At 44.8% G+C, this 22,424-nt stretch overlaps 2 protein-coding genes across 2 annotated transcripts; both read left to right on the forward strand.

Moving 5' to 3' along the window:
- The first annotated feature begins 670 nt into the window (after positions 1 to 670).
- On the forward strand, positions 671 to 2,200 carry LOC129143154 (heterogeneous nuclear ribonucleoprotein C-like 1). Its single transcript, XM_054677988.1, has one exon. It carries the CDS (start codon positions 802 to 804, stop codon positions 1,681 to 1,683), a length of 882 nt encoding a protein of 293 aa, XP_054533963.1. The 5' UTR covers positions 671 to 801; the 3' UTR covers positions 1,684 to 2,200.
- Positions 2,201 to 18,052: 15,852 nt separating this feature from the next.
- LOC129143152 (PRAME family member 15-like) lies at positions 18,053 to 21,914 on the forward strand. Its single transcript, XM_054677985.2, has 3 exons — positions 18,053 to 18,360; positions 19,024 to 19,605; positions 21,353 to 21,914. The coding sequence occupies exons 1-3, from the start codon at positions 18,068 to 18,070 to the stop codon at positions 21,912 to 21,914; spliced, it is 1,437 nt and encodes a 478-aa protein (XP_054533960.1). The 5' UTR covers positions 18,053 to 18,067.
- Positions 21,915 to 22,424: the final 510 nt, after the last annotated feature.

The following is a 22,424-nucleotide window of genomic DNA, read 5'->3' on the forward strand; positions in this document are numbered from 1 at the left end:
TCTGGAGGCAGAGGAAGGAGAATCACTTGAAGCCCAGAGGCAGAGTTTCCAGGGAGCCCAGCTCAGGGCCCTGCACTCCAGTCTGGGTGACACACTCAGAGTACATCGCAGAGAAAAACAAACTAATTCACTGGAACTGTAAAAGTGGTGTGATGCTATTCCACAGCATTTGGAAGGTATGTATAGAAATGCTAACTGTAGCTGGGCGTGCTGGCTCACTCCTGTAATCCCAGCACTTTGGGAGTCTGAGGTGGGCAGATCTCCTGAGGTCAGGAGTTTGAGTCCAGCGTGGCCAACATGACAAAACCCCGTGTCTACTAAAAATACAAAAATTAGCTGGGCATGGTGGTGAGTGCCTGTAATCCAAGCTACTCAGGAGGCTGAAGCAGGAGAATCACATGTAACTAGGAGGCAGAAATTTCAGTGAGCCAAACCACACCATGGCACTCCAGCCTGGGCAACAATAGGGAAACTCCATCTCAAAAAGAAAATTAACCAGAAACTGTAAAAGTGCTACCACGCTATTCTAGAGCACTGTTTCAAGCTTCGATTTTTTTTCTAAATGCAATTTTGTCTTTATTTCAAAAAGGTTGATTGTGCTTTTCTTTACGTCATTTCAGAATTCTTGTTGGGAGCCATTTTGTGACGAGAGGAAGACTGAGCTGTTGTGGCCACATTTCTGGCCTCGAGCCGCAGTCAGCTTCTCCACGTAGAACCCGGCAGTAGGAGACTTAGAATCGAATCTCTTCTCCCTCCCTCCTCCTGTTTTTGGCTTTTGGAGAAACCTTATCATCCAACACAATGGCCAGCAACATTACCAACAAGATGGATCCTCACTCCATGAACTCCCGTGTGTTCATTGGGAATCTCAACGCTCTTGTTGTCAAGAAATCGGATGTGGAGGTGATCTTTTCCAAGTATGGCAAAATTGCGGGCTGCTCTGTTCATAAGGGCTTTGCCTTCGTTCAATATGATAAGGAGAAAAATGCCCGGGCTGCTGTAGCAGGAGAGGATGGCAGAATGATTGCTGACCAGGTTGTAGATATTAACCTGGCTGCAGAGCCAAAAGTGAACCGAGGAAACGCAGGTGTGAAACGATCAGCAGCGGAGATGTACGGCTCCTCTTTTGACTTGGACTATGGCTTTCAACGGCATTATTATGATGGGATGTACAGTTTCCCAGCACGTGTACCTCCTCCTCCTCCCATTGCTCTGGCTGTAGCGCCCTCGAAACGTCAGTGTGTATCAGGAAATACCTCACGAAGGGGCAAAAGTGGCTTCAATTCTAAGAATGGAAAGCGGGGATCTTCCAAGTCTGCAAAGCTGAAAGGAGATGACCTTCAGGCCATTAAGCAGGAGTTGACCCAGATAAAACAGAAAGTGGATTCTCTCCTGGAAAACCTGGAAAAAATTGAAAAGGAACAGAGCAAACAAGAGGTAGAGGTGAAAAATGCTAAGTCAGAAGAGGAGCAGAGCAGTAGCTCCATGAAGAACGATGAGACTCATGTGAAGATGGAGTCTGAGGGGGGTGCAGAAGACTCTGCTGAGGAGGGGGACCCACTGGATGATGATGATAATGAAGATCAGGGGGACAACCAGCTGGAGTTGATCAAGGATGATGAAAAAGGGGCTGAGGAAGGAGAGGATAACAGAGACAGCACCAATGGCCAGGATGACTCTTAAGCACATAGTGGGGTTGAGAAATCTTATCCCATTGTTTCTTTACCTAGGAGCTTGTCTAACAACAAATTTTTCACCAGATCCTCTCCCTTAGTATCTTCAGCACATGCTTACTGTTCTCCCCATCCTTGTCCTTCCCACATTCATTAATTCATATTGCCCTGCGCCTAGTCCCATTTTCACTTCCCTTGACACCCCTAGTAGTTTTCCTAAGTCTTACCCTGTAATTTTTGCTTTTAATTTTGACACCTCTTTACGACTTAACAGTAAAAAGGACGTATGGTTTTTATCAACTGTCTCCAAAATAATTTCTTTTTTTGCAGGGAATACGGTTCTTTTCTTTCATACATAAGTTCAGTAGTTGCTTCCCTAACTGCAAAGGCAATCTCATTGAGTTGAGTAGCTCCTGATAGCAGCTTGGAGTTAGAAGTATGTGTGTTACACCCCATATTAGTGTGCTGTGTGGGGCAGTTCAACAAAAATCTAACAATGTATTTTTGTGAATGAGAGTTGGCAGGCATGTCAAATGCATCCTCAGAAACATAATTGGTGTTATAGTCTTCAAATGTGTTTTCTAAAGTTGATACTGTGGGTTCTTTTTGTGAACAGCTTGATGTTTGGGACCTTTTCTCTCAAAATAAACAAGTCCTTATTAAACCAGCAATTTAAAGAAAAAAAATTCTTGGTGGGAGCAGTGACCCATGCCTGTAACTACGACACTTTGGGAGGCCAAGGCGGGAGGATCATTTGAGCCCAGGGGTTCGAGACCAACCTGGGCAACATGGCAAAACCCTATCTCTACAAAACATTTGTTTTGAGGGGCGGGGTGGAGGCTCACTCTGTTACCCAGGCTGGAATGGAGTGGCACAATCTCAGCTCACTCCAACCTCTGCCTCCCAGGCTCAAGCTATTCTCATGCCTCAGCCTGCTGAGTAGCTGGGATTATAGCCACCCACCACCATGAGCAGCTCATTTTCATATTTTTGATAGAGATGGCAGTTCACCATGTTGGCCAGGCTGGTCTCAAACTCCTAACCTCAAGTGATCCACCTGCTTTGGCCTCCCAAAGGGCTGGGATTACACCAGTGAGCCACCAATGCCCTGCCTCTTTTTTAAAAAATGAGATGGGCATGGTTGAAGGGGAGCAGCCTCTCCATACCTGTGGGTATATCGCATCAGGTGGGACGACAGACTGTGAAAAGAAATAAGACACAGAGACAAAGTATGGAGAAAGAACAGGGGGCCCAGGGGACCGGCGCTCAGCATAAAACGTGAGCAAAGGAATCTGGGTCACAAATAAGTTCAAGGGAAGGTACTCTGCTTGGATGTGCGTGTAGGCCAGATGTATGCTTCCCTCCACCCAAACATCTCAGTGGAGTAAAGAATAAAAGAGCAGCATTGCTGCCAACATGTCTCACCTCCCAACACAGGACAGTTTGTCTCCTATCTCAGAATAGAACAAATCTACAATTGGGTTTTATACCAAGACATTCCATTCCCAGGGACAGGCAGGAGACAGAGGCCTTCCTCTTACCTCAACTGCAAGAGGCCTTCCTCTTTTACTAATACTCCTCAGCACAGACCCTTCACGGGAGTTGGGCTGGGGATGGTCAGGTCTCTCCCATCCCAAGAGGCCATATCTCAGGCTATCACATGGGGAGAAACCTTAGACAATACCCAGCTTTCCAGGGCAGAGTTCCCTGTGGCTTTCCACAGTGCATTGTGCCCCTGGTTTATCAAGAATGGAGAATGGCGATGATTTTACCAAGCATATTGCCTGTATACATATTGTTAACAAGGCACATCCTGCACTGCCCTAGATCCCTTAAACCTTGATTCCATGCAACACGTGTTTTTGTGAGCTCAAGGTTGGGGCAAAGTTACAGATTAATAGCATCTCAGGGCAAAGCAATTCTTCAGGGTACAGGTCAAAATGGAGTTTCTTATGTCTTCCTTTTCTACATAGACACAGTAACAGTCTGATCTCTCTTTCTTTTCCCTACACATGGTGGCATGCATCTGTAGTCCCAGCTACTTGGGTGGCTGAGGTGGGAGAATCCCTTGAACCCAGAAGATTGATGCTGCAGTGAGCCATGCTCACACCAGTGCTGTACTCCAGCCTGGGCAGCAGAGTCAGACTGTCGAAAAAAAAAGATCTTAATCAAACAGTTAAAAAAGTGCAATTAATTGTAATCAGTAGGCAGATCCCAAATTCCCCAAAAAAGGAGAGAAAGAGAGTTTAGAAGGCTCTACATGCTAGCGTCCCATTCAGACTGTTTAATCCTACCATTGTGGTTTTGTAAGAAAAACAGTCTTAAAGATTTCCAATAATTCTCACTATGGTCATAAATTATCCTGGCTGTCATTTTCCCATCAACTTAAAAAGGCACGCGAGAGGCCGGGCATGGTGGCTCATACCTGTAATCCCAGCAATTTGGGAAGCCGAGGCAGGTGGATCACCTGAGATCAGGAGTTTGAGACCAGCCTGGCCAACATGGAGAAACTCCATTTCTACTAAAAATACAAAAAATAGCCGGGCATGGTGGTAGGCACCTGTATTCTCAAGTACTTGGGAGGCTGAGGCAGGAAAAACAGTTGAACCCGAGAGGTGGAGGTTGCATTGAGCCAAGATAGCACCTTTGCACTCCAGCCTGGCCACACAGCAAGATTCCATCTCCAAAAAATACTACTAATAGTAATTATAACAGCATATCCATTCACTCTCCAAAGTGTCCGGGACTGGACAATTAATTGTGAGGCCCTCTTCTCTAGCACCCTACGCTGTAGCATATATGTGGATTAAAATAAATACACATAAAAATGCAAGTATATATTCTATATACTTTCCATATACTTATATTATATAAGGTCACATGCAAATTCAAGGCTAGGTCAAAGAGTAGAGTGGCAATATATGGAAAGGGGAGTGGAAGTGAATAATGGTAATAAAAGGAAACAGATAGATATAGATATAGATATGAATAGGTAGACATACACATATATAGCTGCAAGAAAGGGGGTTGTCATGGACCAATGATGACAGTGAGCCGTGTAAAAAGGCTAAAATTCTTGTGATTGTGTTTCCATTTTCAGGATGAGTTGTAGCTTACCTTTTTAGAAAGGCTGATGATGCAGTCATAGCAAATAAGTGTTTATAAAATGTGTTTCCTTTCTGGGGCAATTCTGGAGAAATCTCTAATGGTATGAGAATTCAGTTTACTGGGCAGGTTATCACACAGATAAAATTTTACAGATCCAATGACACTAGCATTAACTTCATTATCCTTGGTATTCTATAAAGGTTGAGTGAACAAATGGTATCTTTAAACTAAAATTAGCTAAACTGACAAAGAAATCTGGATTATTATTATTTATTTTTGAGATAGAGTCTCTGTTGCCCAGGCTGGAGTACAGTGGTGCTACCTTGGCTCACTGCAACCTCTGCCTCCCGGGTTCAAGGGGTTCTCCTGCCTCAGCCACCTAAGTAGCTGGGATTACAGGCACACACCACCACACCCAGCTAATTTTATTATTTTTGGCAGAAGTGGGGTTTCACCATGTTGGCCAGGTTGGTCTTGAACCCCTGACATCGGGATCTGCCTGCCTCAGCCTCCTAAAGTGCTGGGATTATAGGCATGAGCCACCACACCTGGCCGAATCTTTTTTTCTTTTCTCAAAGATGGTGTCATAGTATTGGGTTCTATGCACTTAGGAGAGTGAGCCCATCATTCAGTAACAATATGAATTAATACTGCAAGACCTTGATGCAGAATTTCAAAGACTATTTCCAGTAGGTGAAGGAGGCTTTCAGTGATGCTTAGATCTTCCTGCCCTAGCATTTGGAGATTGCATCCTTTAGAAATGACACCAAGGGAAATCTGCGCATGAGCAGCAATGGACGGGACCGTACCAGATGACTGAAACTTAAAGATACCCTAGGAAAAGTCTTCCCTAGAAGCAGACATCATCACCTGGCAGACAGCTTTTCCAAGACAATGGAACAAGACTCCATTTGATCTTCTTCCATTGACTGAGACTTGGTTTTGTTTTGTATTAACACAAAATTCTCAAACCTGTATTTTATATTGTTAGGTACTTTCACCACTCAAACCAAACACTTTCTAAGGTCTCCTGTTCAAAATGTAGCCACTCTCACTAACCAAAGCAATTACTGGCTATGGAGTCATTTAGATGAAAGGGAAGGATCCCAAATAATAGTAGAACCTGCTCTCATACACAGTTGGGTAGCAATTGAGGATGCTAACTTCATGATAAGGTTTGTTATCCTTCCTTTGGAAGGTTGGTTAATATTGATAATTAAATGACTTGGTACTGGAAGAAGCTATAGGTGCAAATGGGTGGCCTATGACTATTATTGATTTCATTACTGGTAATTTATCTCTATGCATAGAAAACATTAGTGTAACTGGGTCTAATCTAGGTGGTGTCCCAGACTCTTGTTGCCCAGGCTGTTGAGGCAGAAATAATTAAACAAAGCTTCATTGGAAGCTAAATGTCAGGATCGACCTGGAAGACACACACTGACAAAATGAGTGTTTTCCAAAGTCTGTTACAAGTTGGAATGCTTTTATAAGAAAGGTTGAAAGAAGGGAATGGGACTCCTCCTATCAGTTGTTTTTTTTTAATTTTCTTTTGTTTTATCCTGGCAAGGCTCTAACAGAGTTGAGCTTTTTTGTTTTTGTTTTTTCCATTGGAAGGGACAATACAGAGGTTACAATCATTGACTTTAGATGACAACATGACAGGCAAAAATATTTTCCTTGCAAGACAACCAGCAAAACTTCACGATCAGAATCAAATCAGTGTCCTTCTCACTGTCACTGGGTGAAGCCTTCATCAGTCTACTTGAAGAGTCTCAGGCACTCATGAAGTCAAGATCAGATTCTTTACTCAGGGACAGGATGTAAGCCAATCATAAGACCTTCCACAGATGATTAATTTGGAAGTCTACCTAATGTGACCTGCAGGTTTTCACTGGCAATATGCAGGTGCAGATATGACAAAGAATAATCCTGACCTTCATATCACTAGCTGTTGAGGATTGGGATTCTTTTGTCCCTTTCTCTCCAGAAAACCAGGTTACTCATCTTGTGTGGCAACAAAATATATGGTCTACTTAACAGAGAAAGAGACTCCACAAAAAAAAAAAAAAAAAAAGGATTTTTATTATGAAATGAGCAAAGCCATGGGAATGGATGTGAGATTATTCGGGGAGGTAAAGGAAGACAAAGGTTTTGAAAGGAAAAATGAGGAGAATTGCATAAATTTTTTTGAAAGACTCATTCTTGGTCACAAGTATGAAAACCAAGGGAGCCTCAGTGCAATGTTGGAAAGATTCCTCCTCCACCCTCTCAATAACCCCCAACACATTTACCAAGTCTTCATTCACTCCCAGGATTCCATTAAAATACCCAGCTCCACTCTGACCAGCCTCCACCTTCACTTCCCTTTATAATTTTGACATAAATTTGTTACAGGACCATCAGGTTCCTATGCCTGCTGCACAGTAGCTTACCAATATTCTGAGACAGCAGGGTTTGCAGCACAAAGTTTAATGATCACAAGGTGGCTGAATGAGAAGCTGGGAGGAGATCCTCAAATTCATCTCCCCAAGGAGTACTGAGGGTTTCCAGTGGATCCTGGATAGCAAGGGGCTGGAAAGTTGGTGTAGTTTGATGGCAATAAGAGGTATGAAGTTATCACGATGTCAGAACGGCATTCTTTGGTGAGTGGATGCCTTGCAGGGCCCTTCAGATCAGCTCGCATCAGTAGTTTCACTGACATGCAGAACCTGAAAGAATATCTCAAATGAAAAAGTGAATGTTTCACAATGCTTAAATTGTTGTCTGCAGCGTAGTTAAGGGGAAGTGTAGTCTAAGTTCTACACGATTTGGGGACAGTAGGCTGCCAGCAACCATGATGAAGCAGGTCAGAGGGCAAGCTGACCTCCTGGTGAATGCTGAATGTGCTGCAAGCTTGGTTTGTTTTTGTTTCTCCCCTTCTCCTTTTCACTGATTAAAGTTATAAAGTTTAGAGATACGGTTTCAATTTCTTCCAGACAAGCCTTAACCTAAGCCCTGAGACCACTCAAGCCCTCAGTGGCACCTCTCTTCCACCAGCATGAGCAAATAAATTGCTACCTTTGGTGATATAAAACCCACAAGACCATTCGATACATGGAGATTTTTTTTCTGATTTTGTAGGGATGACTCCTCTGTTTTATAAAGCTGTTTTAACTATAAAACAATTTTATAATTTTGATGTGGCCAAAGATCTCCCAACACTACTTTCAGGTTTTATTTTTCTGTCTACTATCCGGAACCGATCAAACCCTTCCCTGCCTCAACCTCGGGACTATGTAGGTCATATATCAGTAAAATTCCATCAGTGTTTGCGGAGTTCATGAATGAATGAATTCTTTTTTTTTTTTTTTTTTTGACAAAGTCTAACTCTGTCACCCAGAACGGTGTGAAATGGTGCAATCTTGGCTCACTGCAACCATTGCCTCCTGGATTCAAGCGATTCTCCCACCTCAGCCTCCTGAGTAGCTGGATTACAGGCACCTGCCATCATGCCAGGATAATTTTTGTGTTCTTGTAGAGATGGGGTTTCACCATGTTGGCCTTGCAGGTCTTGATCGCCTGACCTCAGGTGATCCAGCCAACTTGGACTCTCAAAGTGCAGGGATTACAGGTGTGAGCCACCTCACCCGGCCTTTAATGAGTGAATTCTTGATTTCCACCCTATTCCTAACACTGTCAATTTCTTGATTCATGAACTTAATATGGATAGCTGATATGAATGGATATCTGATTCAATCCAGTAATCTGGGGACAGCCAAAAACCCAATCAAGATTAACTGGGTGGAGCTTCAGAAATGCAATCCGATAGCACTTGTTGATTGGAAGCAAGCACTGAATACATGGAGGGGTGTGGGTGGGAATTGTGATTAGAAAGATCAATAAAAGTTTCTGAAGACCCACAGGAGAGACCCAAAGTCTTCAAGTCTGGAGTTCCTGCTTGGTTCTTCCTGAGGTCTAAGCACTCTGCAAACTCAGTCCAGATCTAGTAAGTCACTCATTTCTGGAAGGACACTCCCATCTGATCTATAGTCAGCTGGTCTAGGACTGGGACAATGCAGCCTTTGATGGCACCGAGCTATATCTGTCTTTTATATATATATATGAACAATTTGAAGATTTGAATTTTTTCCTCTATATGCAGTTTTGTCTTTATTTCAAAAAATTGGATTGTGCTTTGGTTTATGTCATTTCAAAATTCTTGATGGGAGCAATGACTCATGCCCATAACCTCAACACCTTGGGAGGCCAAAGCGAGAGGATCATTTGAGCCCAGGGGTTTGAGACCAACCTGGGCGACATGGCAAAAATGCATCTCTACAAAACATTCTTTTTTTGAAGTGGGGATGGAGTCTCACTCTGTTGCCAAGGTTGGAGTGCAGTGGCAAGAGCTCAACTCACTGCAACCTCTTCCTCCCAGGCTTTTCAAGCCTCAGCTTCCTGAGTAGCTGGTATTACATCCCTCTGCCACCATGCCTGCTTAAGTTTTGTATTTTTAGTAGCGGTGGGGTTTCACCATGCTGGCCAGGTTGGTCTCAAACTCCTGACATCAAGTGATCCTCCTGCCTCAGCCCCTCAAAGTGCTGGAACGACAGCCGTGAGCCAATGGTGGTCAGCCTCTACAAAATATATATATCTTTTAATTTGCCAGGCATGGTAGCATGCATCTGTATTCCCAGCTATTTGGTTTGCTGACATGGGAGAATCACTTGAGTCCAGAAGATTGAGACTGCAGTGAGCCATGCTCACACCACTGCTGTACTCCAGCCTGGGCAACAGAGTAAGACCCTGCTAAAAACAAAAACAAAAACAAAACAAACAAAAAAAAACCTTAACCAAAGAGAATCTTTGACCTTAATTTTAAACCAATCACATCCTCACTGTAATTCTTCCTCCCGAATGGAGACATGGGTGTTGGGGTGCATGCCTGTAATCCCAGCTACGTGGAAGGCTGAAGCATGAGAATTGCTTGAATCTCAGAGGCGGAAGTTACAGTGAGCTGAGATGGAGCTGCTGCACTCCAGCCTGGGCGACAAAGTGACACTCAGCTTCACCCACACCAAAAAAAATTAGATTATACCACCCAGGTGATCATTGGATACATGAAGATTTCTATTGTGTTTTCTTGGGGACTGTCAACTCCGTCTTTGAAAACTGTTTTAACTCTGAAATATTTTGATAAATTTGATGTGGCCAAGGATCCCTCAACAAAGATACTTTCAAGTTTGCTTTCTTTCTGTCTAATATCAGGAAGAGATTCAACTCTTCCCTATCTCACACTCAGGACTATGAAGGACACATATTAGTAAACCTCCATGTTTGTGGAGGGAATCAGTGAATGACTCCTGGACTTTCACCCTATCCCTAAATCTTTCACTTTCATGGATGAATATCTAATTCAATCAGTTAATCTGGAAGAAAGCCAAAAATCCAATCAGGATTAACTGTGTAGAGTTTAAGAAGTCGAATCAAATGTAGTTCTCCCTCTCTCTCTCTTTTCTTTTCTTTTCTTTTCTTTTCTTTTTTTTTTTTTTTTGAATCTAGCCTATTTCACAGGCTGGAGTGCAGCGGTGTATTGTCAGCTCACTGCAACCTCTGCCTCCTGGGTTCAAGCGATCCTCCTGCCTCAGCCTCCCTAGTAGCTTCGACTATAGGCACAGACCACCGCACCTGGCTAATTTTTCTAATTTTAGTAGAGGTAAGGTTTTACCATGTTGGCCAGGCTTGTCTCAAACTCCTGACCTCAGATAATCCACCTGCCTCTGCCTCCCAGAGTGCTGGGATTACAGGTGTGAGCCACTTCGACTGGCCTTGAATGAATGTATTCTTGACTTCTACCCTATCCCTAACACTGTCAATTTCTTGCTTCACAAACTGAATATAGATATGTGATGTGAATGGATATCTGACTCAATCCATTAATCTGGGGAGAGCCAAAAACCCAATCAGGATTAACTGGGTGGAGCTTGACAAATGCAATCAGATATCATTTTCTGATTGGAAGCTAGCAGCGGATACGTGGAGGGGCGTGGGTGGGAGTTGTGATCAGAAAGGTCAATAAAAGCTTCTAAAGACCCACAGGAGAGACCCAAGGTCTTCAAGCCTGGAGTTCCTGCCTGGTTCTTCCTGAGGTCTGAGCACCTTCTAAACTACATCCAGATCTGGTAAGTCACTAATTTCTGTAAGGACACTCCCATCTGACCTAGAGTCAGTCGGTCTGGGATGGTGACAGTGCAGCCTACGATGGCACAGAGCTATATCCTGTCCTTTTTTTATATATATATGAACAATTTGAAGCTTTGAATTTTTTCCTCTAAATGCAGTTCTGTCTTTATTTCAAAAAAGTTGATTGTGCTTTGGCTGATGCCATTTTAAAATTCTTGAAGGGAGCAGTGACTCATGCCTTTAACCCCAACACTTTTGGAGGCCAAAGTGGGAGGATCATTTCAGCCCAGGGGTTTGAGACCAACCTGGGCAACATGACAAAAACCCTCCTCTACACAATGTTTTTTTTTTTTTTTTGAGGGTGGGGATGGAGTCTCACTGTGTTGCCCAGACTGGAGTGCAGTGGCACGATCTCAACTCACTGCAACCTTTACTTCCCGGGTTCAAGCAATTCTCATGCCTCAGTCTCCATTCTCAGAAGCTGGTGTCACAGACATCTGAAACCATGCCTGGCTAAGTTTTGTATTTTTAGTAGAGGTGGGGTTTCACCACGCTGACCAGGTTGGTCTCAAACACCTGACCTCAGGTGATCCACCTGCCTTGGCCTCCCAAAGTGCTGGGATTACAGCTGTGAGTCACAGGTGCTTGGCCTCTACTTTTTTTTTTAATTAGCCGAGCATGGTGACATGCATCTGTAGTCCCAGCTATTTGGGTGGCTGGTGTGGGAGAATCACTTGAGCCCAGAAGATTGAGGCTGCAGTGAGCCATGCTCACACCACTGCTGTACTCCAGCCTGGGCAAAAGAGAGAGACCCTGTCCAAAAAACAAAAACAAAATCAATCAAAAAGGATCTTTGACCTTAATTTTAAACCAATCACATCCTCTTTCACCCAAATGGAGACATTGCCGTGGGGGTGCATGCCTGTAATCCCAGCTACGTGGAAGGCTGAAGCATGAGAATTGCTTGAATCTCAGAGGTGGAGGTTACAGTGAGCTGAGATGGCACCGCTGTACTCCAGCCTGGGCGACAAAGTGAGACTTAGCTTCACCCACACCAAAAAATATTAGATGATACCACCCAGGTGATCATTAGATACATGAAGATTTCTACTGTGTTTTCTTAGGGACTGTCATCTCTGTCTTTGAAAACTGTTTTAACTCTGAAATATTTTGATAAATTTGACGTGGCCAAGGATCCCTCAACAAAGATACTTTCAAGTTTTTTCTTTCTGTCTAATATCAGGAAGAGATTCAACCCTTCCCTATCTCACACTCAGGACTGTGAAGGACACATATTAGTAAAACTCCATGTTTGTGGAGGGAATCAGTGAAGGAGTCCTGGACTTTCACCCTAACCCTAAATCTTTCACTTTGATGGATGAATATCTAATTCCATCAGTAAATCTGGAAGAAACCCAAAAATCCAATCAGGATTAACTGGGAAGAAGACGAATCAAATGTAGTTCTCTTTCTCTCTTTTTTCTTTTTCTTTTTCTTTTTTTCTTTTTTTTTTTTTTTTTTTTTTTTTTTTTTTTGAATCTAGCGTATTTTCCAGGCTGGAGTTCAGTGGTGTATTGTCAGCTCACTGCAACCTCTGCCTCCTGGGTTCAAGCGATCCTCCTGCCTCAGCCTCCCTAGTAGCTTGGACTATAGGCGCAGACCACCGCACCTGGCTAATTTTTGTAATTTTAGTAGAGGTAAGGTTTTACCATGTTGGCCAGGCTTGTCTCAAACTCCTGACCTCAGATAATCCACCTGCCTCTGCCTCCCAGAGTGCTGGGATTACAGGTGTGAGCCACTTCGACTGGCCTTGAATGAATGTACTCTTGACTTCTACCCTATCCCTAACACTGTCAATTTCTTGCTTCACAAACTGAATATAGATATGTGCTGTGAATGGATATCTGACTCAATCCATTAATCTGGGGAGAGCCAAAAACCCAATCAGGATTAACTGGGTGGAGCTTGACAAATGCAATCAGATATCATTTTCTGATTGGAAGCTAGCAGCGGATACGTGGAGGGGCGTGGGTGGGAGTTGTGATTAGAAAGGTCAATAAAAGCTTCTAAAGACCCACAGGAGAGACCCAAAGTCTTCAAGCCTGGAGTTCCTGCCTGGTTCTTCCTGAGGTCTGAGCACCTTCTAAACTACATCCAGATCTGGTAAGTCACTAATTTCTGTAAGGACACTCCCATCTGACCTAGAGTCAGTCGGTCTTGGATGGTGACAGTGCAGCCTACGATGGCACAGATCTATATCCTGTCCTTTTTTTATATATATATGAACAATTTGAAGCTTTGAATTTTTTCCTCTAAATGCAGTTCTGTCTTTATTTCAAAAAAGTTGATTGTGCTTTGGCTGATGCCATTTTAAAATTCTTGAAGGGAGCAGTGACTCATGCCTTTAACCCCAACACTTTTGGAGGCCAAAGTGGGAGGATCATTTCAGCCCAGGGGTTTGAGACCAACCTGGGCAACATGACAAAAACCCTCCTCTACACAACGTTTTTTTTTTTTTTTTGAGGGTGGGGATGGAGTCTCACTGTGTTGCCCAGACTGGAGTGCAGTGGCACGATCTCAACTCACTGCAACCTTTACTTCCCGGGTTCAAGCAATTCTCATGCCTCAGTCTCCATTCTCAGAAGCTGGTGTCACAGACATCTGAAACCATGCCTGGCTAAGTTTTGTATTTTTAGTAGAGGTGGGGTTTCACCACGCTGACCAGGTTGGTCTCAAACACCTGACCTCAAGTGATCCACCTGCCTTGGCCTCCCAAAGTGCTGGGATTACAGCTGTGAGTCACAGGTGCTTGGCTTCTACTTTTTTTTTTAATTAGCCGAGCATGGTGACATGCATCTGTAGTCCCAGCTATTTGGGTGGCTGGTGTGGGAGAATCACTTGAGCCCAGAAGATTGAGGCTGCAGTGAGCCATGCTCACACCACTGCTGTACTCCAGCCTGGGCAAAAGAGAGAGACCCTGTCCAAAAAACAAAAACAAAATCAATCAAAAAGGATCTTTGACCTTAATTTTAAACCAATCACATCCTCTTTCACCCAAATGGAGACATTGCCGTGGGGGTGCATGCCTGTAATCCCAGCTACGTGGAAGGCTGAAGCATGAGAATTGCTTGAATCTCAGAGGTGGAGGTTACAGTGAGCTGAGATGGCACCGCTGTACTCCAGCCTGGGCGACAAAGTGAGACTTAGCTTCACCCACACCAAAAAATATTAGATGATACCACCCAGGTGATCATTAGATACATGAAGATTTCTACTGTGTTTTCTTAGGGACTGTCATCTCTGTCTTTGAAAACTGTTTTAACTCTGAAATATTTTGATAAATTTGACGTGGCCAAGGATCCCTCAACAAAGATACTTTCAAGTTTTTTCTTTCTGTCTAATATCAGGAAGAGATTCAACCCTTCCCTATCTCACACTCAGGACTGTGAAGGACACATATTAGTAAAACTCCATGTTTGTGGAGGGAATCAGTGAAGGAGTCCTGGACTTTCACCCTAACCCTAAATCTTTCACTTTGATGGATGAATATCTAATTCCATCAGTAAATCTGGAAGAAACCCAAAAATCCAATCAGGATTAACTGGGAAGAAGACGAATCAAATGTAGTTCTCTTTCTCTCTTTTTTCTTTTTCTTTTTCTTTTTTTCTTTTTTTTTTTTTTTTTTTTTTTTTTTTGAATCTAGCGTATTTTCCAGGCTGGAGTTCAGTGGTGTATTGTCAGCTCACTGCAACCTCTGCCTCCTGGGTTCAAGCGATCCTCCTGCCTCAGCCTCCCTAGTAGCTTGGACTATAGGCGCAGACCACCGCACCTGGCTAATTTTTGTAATTTTAGTAGAGGTAAGGTTTTACCATGTTGGCCAGGCTTGTCTCAAACTCCTGACCTCAGATAATCCACCTGCCTCTGCCTCCCAGAGTGCTGGGATTACAGGTGTGAGCCACTTCGACTGGCCTTGAATGAATGTATTCTTGACTTCTACCCTATCCCTAACACTGTCAATTTCTTGCTTCACAAACTGAATATAGATATGTGATGTGAATGGATATCTGACTCAATCCATTAATCTGGGGAGAGCCAAAAACCCAATCAGGATTAACTGGGTGGAGCTTGACAAATGCAATCAGATATCATTTTCTGATTGGAAGCTAGCAGCGGATACGTGGAGGGGCGTGGGTGGGAGTTGTGATCAGAAAGGTCAATAAAAGCTTCTAAAGACCCACAGGAGAGACCCAAGGTCTTCAAGCCTGGAGTTCCTGCCTGGTTCTTCCTGAGGTCTGAGCACCTTCTAAACTACATCCAGATCTGGTAAGTCACTAATTTCTGTAAGGACACTCCCATCTGACCTAGAGTCAGTCGGACTGGGATGGTGACAGTGCAGCCTACGATGGCACAGAGCTATATCCTGTCCTTTTTTTATATATATATGAACAATTTGAAGCTTTGAATTTTTTCCTCTAAATGCAGTTCTGTCTTTATTTCAAAAAAGTTGATTGTGCTTTGGCTGATGCCATTTTAAAATTCTTGAAGGGAGCAGTGACTCATGCCTTTAACCCCAACACTTTTGGAGGCCAAAGTGGGAGGATCATTTCAGCCCAGGGGTTTGAGACCAACCTGGGCAACATGACAAAAACCCTCCTCTACACAACGTTTTTTTTTTTTTTTTGAGGGTGGGGATGGAGTCTCACTGTGTTGCCCAGACTGGAGTGCAGTGGCACGATCTCAACTCACTGCAACCTTTACTTCCCGGGTTCAAGCAATTCTCATGCCTCAGTCTCCATTCTCAGAAGCTGGTGTCACAGACATCTGAAACCATGCCTGGCTAAGTTTTGTATTTTTAGTAGAGGTGGGGTTTCACCACGCTGACCAGGTTGGTCTCAAACACCTGACCTCAAGTGATCCACCTGCCTTGGCCTCCCAAAGTGCTGGGATTACAGCTGTGAGTCACTGGTGCTTGGCCTCTACTTTTTTTTTTAATTAGCCGAGCATGGTGACATGCATCTGTAGTCCCAGCTATTTGGGTGGCTGGTGTGGGAGAATCACTTGAGCCCAGAAGATTGAGGCTGCAGTGAGCCATGCTCACACCACTGCTGTACTCCAGCCTGGGCAAAAGAGAGAGACCCTGTCCAAAAAACAAAAACAAAATCAATCAAAAAGGATCTTTGACCTTAATTTTAAACCAATCACATCCTCTTTCACCCAAATGGAGACATTGCCGTGGGGGTGCATGCCTGTAATCCCAGCTACGTGGAAGGCTGAAGCATGAGAATTGCTTGAATCTCAGAGGTGGAGGTTACAGTGAGCTGAGATGGCACCGCTGTACTCCAGCCTGGGCGACAAAGTGAGACTTAGCTTCACCCACACCAAAAAATATTAGATGATACCACCCAGGTGATCATTAGATACATGAAGATTTCTACTGTGTTTTCTTAGGGACTGTCATCTCTGTCTTTGAAAACTGTTTTAACTCTGAAATATTTTGATAAATTTGACGTGGCCAAGGATCCCTCAACAAAGATACTTTCAAGTTTTTTCTTTGTGTCTAATATCAGGAAGAGATTCAACCCTTCCCTATCTCACACTCAGGACTTTGAAGGACACATATTAGTAAAACTCCATGTTTGTGAAGGGAATCAGTGAATGAGTCTTGGACTTTCACCCTATCCCTAAATGTTTCATTTTGATGGATGAATATTAATTCAATCAGTGATCTTTAAGAAAGCCAAAAATCCAATCAGGATTAACTGGGTAGAGATTAAGAAGTCTAGTCAAATGTAGCTCTCTCTGTCTCTCTGTTCAATCTAGCCTATTTCCCAGGCTGGAGTGGGGTGGTATAATGTCAGCTCACTGCAACTTCTGCCTCTTGGGTTCAAGCAATCCTCCAACCTCAGCCTCCCTAGTAGCTTGGACTACAGGTGCAAACCACTGCACCTGGCTAATTTTTGCTGTCTTAGTAGAGGCAGGGTTTTACCATGTTGGCCAGGCTCATCTTGAACTCCTGATCTCAGATGATCCACCTGCCTTGGCCTCACAAAATGCTCAGATTACAGGTGTGAGTCACTGCACCCTGCCAAAGTGGTTCAGTTTGAATATGTGTAAGAGGTGTGCATTGGAAACGTCTATCTTGCGAGTGATGCATAACAGTGTCACATAGCTTTCAAAGCTTCTCACTGAAATTTTCAATAATAAGGCTGGGGCGGAGGCTCACACCTGTAATCCCAGTAGGTTGGGAGGCCAAGGGGGGTGGATTGCTTGAGACTAGGAGTTCAAGACCAGCTTGGACAACATAGCGAAATCCACTGTCTTTACAAAAAGTCAAAAAATAAAAGATGAGCTGGGTGTGGTGATGCATAACTGTGGTCCCAGCTACTTAGGACGCTGTGGGGGAAGAATCCTTTGAGCTTGGAGGTCAAGGCTGCACTGAGCTAAGATCCCACCACTACACTCCAGGCTGGGTGACAGAGCAAGACCCTGTCAGAAAGAGAGTGAGAGAGGGAGAGAGAGAAAGAGAGAGAATGAGAGAAGGGAGGCAGGGAAAGAAGACAAGAAAGAAAGAAGGGAGAGAGAGTGGGACAGAAAGAAGGAAGGGAGAGAGGGAAAGAAGGAAAGAAGAAAGAGAGAGAAAGAGAAAGCAAGCTTAAATAATGAAAAGAAAACAAGTAGAACCTATTCTAGGGATGCTCCATGAATGTTCCCAACAAGCTTATTTGTAGGAACTGAAAATGTGGGCATGTAGGCTTGTGACACTCCCATTCCCATTGTTTTAGAACCTTGAGTAATTAGTAATTACCCCCAATGGTAGGAGGGGTTCGCTTTCAGGTTCCTCCACACTCACTAGTCACTGGATGGAACACTGGATAGAAAGGAAGGGCTAGTGGTGGCCCTGCTTCCTCACTGCTTGGGAGACGCTCATGCTGATGCAGCAGAAGCAGAATGCTGGCTTAATGGCCACTGAGTACAGAGTAGAATTGGAGTAAACTGAGGGCTCTTTCACCATTGCCAGAGCAGTGACTTTTGCCATAGGAGAAGATGAGATTGCATGGGCTTGTCCTGAGAGTGATGCCTTTTCTCTGGGTTTGTCCTCTGGAAGTTTTCCCTGCAGATTCATGAAGATGAGCATCCGGACTCCACCCAGACTCCTGGAGCTTGCGGGGCGGAGCCTGCTGAAGGACCAAGCCTTGGCCATCTCCACCCTGCAGGAGCTGCCCATGGAACTTTTCCCCCCACTGTTCATGGAGGCCTTCAGCAGGAGACGCTGTGAGGCCCTGAAGCTGATGGTGCAGGCCTGGCCCTTCCGCCGCCTCCCTCTGAGGCCTCTGATAAAGATGCCTTGTCTGGAGGCCTTCAAAGCTGTGCTCGATGGGCTTGATGCACTGCTTACCCAAGGATTTCGTCCCAGGTGAGGTGGGCCAGGTGGGCTGGTGGGGAGGGCCCAGGTGTCCAACAGAAGGAACAGCTGGGTCATGAGAAGTGAGGAGGCCCAAGGGGGTATGGTGGTGGTGAGGAAGCTGAGAGGACTTGGTCATTCACCAACTCCTCAGGGAAAGCACTGCTCACCATGCAAGGTCCATGGAGGTAACAGGAACCTCTCCTCTAATGGCACTGAAAGGCACCATGAAAAGTGAGAACTGGGCCAGGTACGGTGGTTCACAATGTAATCCCAGCACATTGGGAGGCTGAGGTCAAGAGTTGGAGGCCAGCCTGTCCAACATGGTAAACCCCAACTCTACTAAAAATACTAGAATTAGCTGGGCATGGTGGTGGGTTCCTGTAATCCCAGCTACTTGTGAGGTTGAGGCAGGAGAATCATTTGAACCCGGGAAGCAGAGGTTGCAGTGAGGTGACCTCACACCACTGCACTCCAGCCTGGGCGACAGAGGGAGACTTGGTCTCAAAAAAAAAAAAAATGTGGAAGTGGGCAGGATCCAAGGGGAAAACAGGGTGAAGAAAAGTCAGAGAGAGGGACAAGAAGCAGGGAGGGGAGGAGCCGCTATCCAGGATGTGGAGTTTAAGTTCAGAAATGAGTTCTGAAATTCTCAGTCTCACCTCTATTTTCCCACAGGAGATGGAAACTTCAAGTGCTGGATTTACAAGATGTCTGTGAGAACTTCTGGATGGTTTGGTCTGAAGCTATGGCCCATGGGTGCTTCCTCAATGCCAAGAGGAACAAAAAAACAGTGCAGGACTGTCCAAGGATGAGAGGACAGCAGCCCTTGACTGTGTTCGTAGAACTTTGGCTCAAGAACAGGACTCTGGATGAATACCTCACCTACCTCCTTCTATGGGTCAAGCAGAGGAAAGATTTACTACACCTGTGCTGTAAGAAGCTGAAAATTTTGGGAATGCCCTTCCACAATATCAGAAGCATCCTGAAAATGGTGAACCTAGACTGTATCCAGGAGGTGGAAGTGAATTGCAAGTGGATACTGCCCATCCTGACACAGTTTACCCCATACCTGGGCCACATGAGGAATCTTCAGAAGCTCGTTCTCTCCCACATGGATGTCTCTCGCTACGTTTCCCCAGAGCAGAAGAAGGAGATTGTTACCCAGTTCACCACTCAGTTCCTCAAGCTGTGCTGCCTCCAAAAGCTTTATATGAACTCTGTTTCTTTCCTCGAAGGCCACCTGGACCAGCTGCTCAGGTGAGGGAGGGTGATGAGCTTTGTCTGCAGACCACAGCAGAGCCTGTTACAGTAAACACTAGTGGGCCTCTACTGTGAGCCAGCCTATGAGGATGTAACAGTGAAGGGGACACTAGAATGTCCATGCATTGTCCTGTTGGCGGCCCTGTCCTGAAATGGGTATCATGCAACCCTCCCAATAGAGGCAGAGGGATCAGCTAGGGGAGATGCTATAGAGAGGCTGCCATGCTGGGAAGCTAGCTACTGGGGGTTCAGATCTAGTGAGGGTGCCTTTCTGAATTCTTCCTGAGGACGTGTGTCTAAGTGAAGATGAGGAAAAATAGGCCAGGGGCGCTGGCTCATGCCTGTAATCCTATCACTTTGGGAGTCTGAGGCAAGAGGATAACTTGAGCCTAGGAGTTTAAGACCAGTCTGGGTAACATCCCAAGACCCCTGTCATAAATGAATAAATAAAAGTAAAAACAAACAAGATAACTTTTTTTTTCTGAGATGGATTTTCACTTTGATTGTCCAGGCTAGAGTGCAGTTGTGACATCTCAGCTCTCAGCAACTTCTGCCTCCCAGGTTCAGGCGATTCTCCTGCCTCAGCTTCCTGAGTACCTGGGATTACAGGCGTGGGCCACCACACCTGGCTAATTTTTATATTTTAAGTAGAGACAGGGTTTCACCATGTTGGCCAGGTTATTCTCCAACTCCTGACTTCAGGTGATTCGCCCACCTTGGACTCCCAAAGTGCTGGGATTATAGGCGAGAGGTACCACGCCCAGCCAACAAGATAATTTTTAAGAAGATGATGGGAAGTAGGGAAGTGAAGTGGGCACTGAAGAGGGGAATGCTCAGCAAACCTGCACATGTCAGAAAATCAGCTTTGTGCCCCACAGTTTCGTGAACAAGAATGATCCCATCTCTAATTCCCTGTTGTAAAAGTTTCTTTTGAGCTCCAGGTAAATTAATTACCTAGGAAATGCATGATTCTGAAACAGAGGGTCAGGGAGCAGGCACAAAGAATGGTGAAAGTGATAGATGGTTTGCTGATGATACAGGCGTGTCAGGGACGCCTGCAGCCTGCCCACCCCAGCTGATGTTGCAGGATCCTGTCTGGGTTTGTCCTTTATGCCTGAATCTCCACTGGGCTCCTGTAGCCCAGGGATGTGGTTTTCTGCCTGACAGATGAGGAAAGGGAGCTTCAGGGATTCTGAGAACTTGATCCATTCCTATAAATGATGGTGAAATGACTCAGCCTCAAATGGAATTATTTTTCTCTTTTTTTTTTTTTAAATACAGAGTCTCGCTCTGTCACCCAGGCTGGAGTGTAGTGACATGATCTCTGCTCACTGCAACCTCTACCTCCTGGGTTCAAGCAATTATCCTGCCTCAGCTTCACAAGTAGCTGGAATTGCAGGCGCCTGCCACAACACCTGGCTAATTTTTGGATTTTTGGCGGAGAGGAGGTTTTGCCATGATCAGCAGGCTGGTCTCAAACTCCTGATCTCAAGGAATCCACCTGTCTCAGCCTCCCAAAGTTCTGGGATTACAGGTGTGAGTTACTGCGCCAGGCCTAAAGTGGAATTGACCTCAGTGGCAAAGGTCTTCATCACGCTGCTTCCTAAGTGTTGACCATCAGACAATCAGAATGACCCTGGGCTTGGGTAAAATGGTCTCCATCCATTACCTTGAAGTCATTCCCCACCACCCTCCACTCACCCCTATGATTCCCCAGAATTAACTTCTTGCTCTCTCTCCGCAGCTGTCTGAAGACCTCGTTAAAGATCCTCGCAATAACTAACTGTGCGCTTTTGGAATCAGACTTGAAGCATCTATCCCAGTGCCCGAGCATCAGTCAACTAAAGACCCTGGACCTGAATGGCATCAGACTGACCAATTACAGTCTTGTGCCTCTCCAAATTCTCCTAGAAAAAGTTGCAGCCACCCTTGAGTACCTGGATTTAGATGACTGTGGCATCGTAGACTCCCAAGTCAACACCATCCTGCCTGCCTTGAGCCACTGCTTTGAGCTCAACACCTTCAGCTTCTGTGGAAATCCCATCTGCATGGCAACCCTGGAGAACCTGCTGAGCCACACAATCATACTCAGAAAGTTATGCCTGGAGCTGTATCCTGCCCCGCGGGAGAGTTATGGTGCTGATGGTACTCTCTGCTGGAGCAGATTTGCCCAACTTAGGGCTGAGCTGATGAAGAGAGTGAGGGACTTAAGGCACCCCAAGAGGATCTTGTTCTGTACTGACTACTGCCCTGACTGTGGCAACAGGTCATTTTATGACCTGGAGGCAGATCAATGCTGCTGTTGAATGCCTGCCTATTTTGGTGGATATGTCAAACGCTTTCTTCTGGACACTTGGAAACTAAAACCTAGGTCTTAGGTACACCCTATAGGGAGCACAGAACCCATCGTTTCACACATGGGCTCTGAAAGTGGGAAAGGAAAGCTGATCAAGCAGAGGCCGGACTTGCGGGAAATGTTGCCATGGATTCGATGGGACTTTGGGGACCTGTGTCCTGTAGAGTCGAAAATGGGAATCTGAATGTGTAGAGTGGAGGCTTGAGAATACTTGAGGGAGTTACTCTTGCATGGATGGTTGTAAAGAAACAATCAGAAATAAAGGAAAACTGAGCAGAATCTGTCTGGTGCCCTGTATTATTAAGTAACCTGTTTTCCAGTTTAAGCCTCAGGAATCTTCAGTTATTGATGGAAAAAACAAAAGGCACTGACTGAGTTGTCCAATCAATAAGATGCAGCCCAAGAAAATCAAGGCATTTAAATGAAATTTGGTTATTGTAATCAGTTTCCTCCCATTCTT

Source organism: Pan troglodytes, chromosome 1, assembly GCF_028858775.2.
Source record: "Pan troglodytes isolate AG18354 chromosome 1, NHGRI_mPanTro3-v2.0_pri, whole genome shotgun sequence".
Taxonomy (NCBI): Eukaryota; Metazoa; Chordata; class Mammalia; order Primates; family Hominidae; genus Pan; species Pan troglodytes.

Excerpts from the sequence above, each read along its gene's own strand:
- LOC129143154 (XM_054677988.1), top strand. The coding sequence starts at position 802 with ATGGCCAGCAACATTACCAACAAGATGGATCCTCACTCCATGAACTCC.
- LOC129143152 (XM_054677985.2), top strand. The coding sequence starts at position 18,068 with ATGAAGATGAGCATCCGGACTCCACCCAGACTCCTGGAGCTTGCGGGG. Across the intron at positions 18,361-19,023 it reads ACCCAAGGATTTCGTCCCAG|GAGATGGAAACTTCAAGTGC; the intron begins GTGAGGTGGGCC and ends ATTTTCCCACAG. Across the intron at positions 19,606-21,352 it reads CACCTGGACCAGCTGCTCAG|CTGTCTGAAGACCTCGTTAA; the intron begins GTGAGGGAGGGT and ends CTCTCTCCGCAG.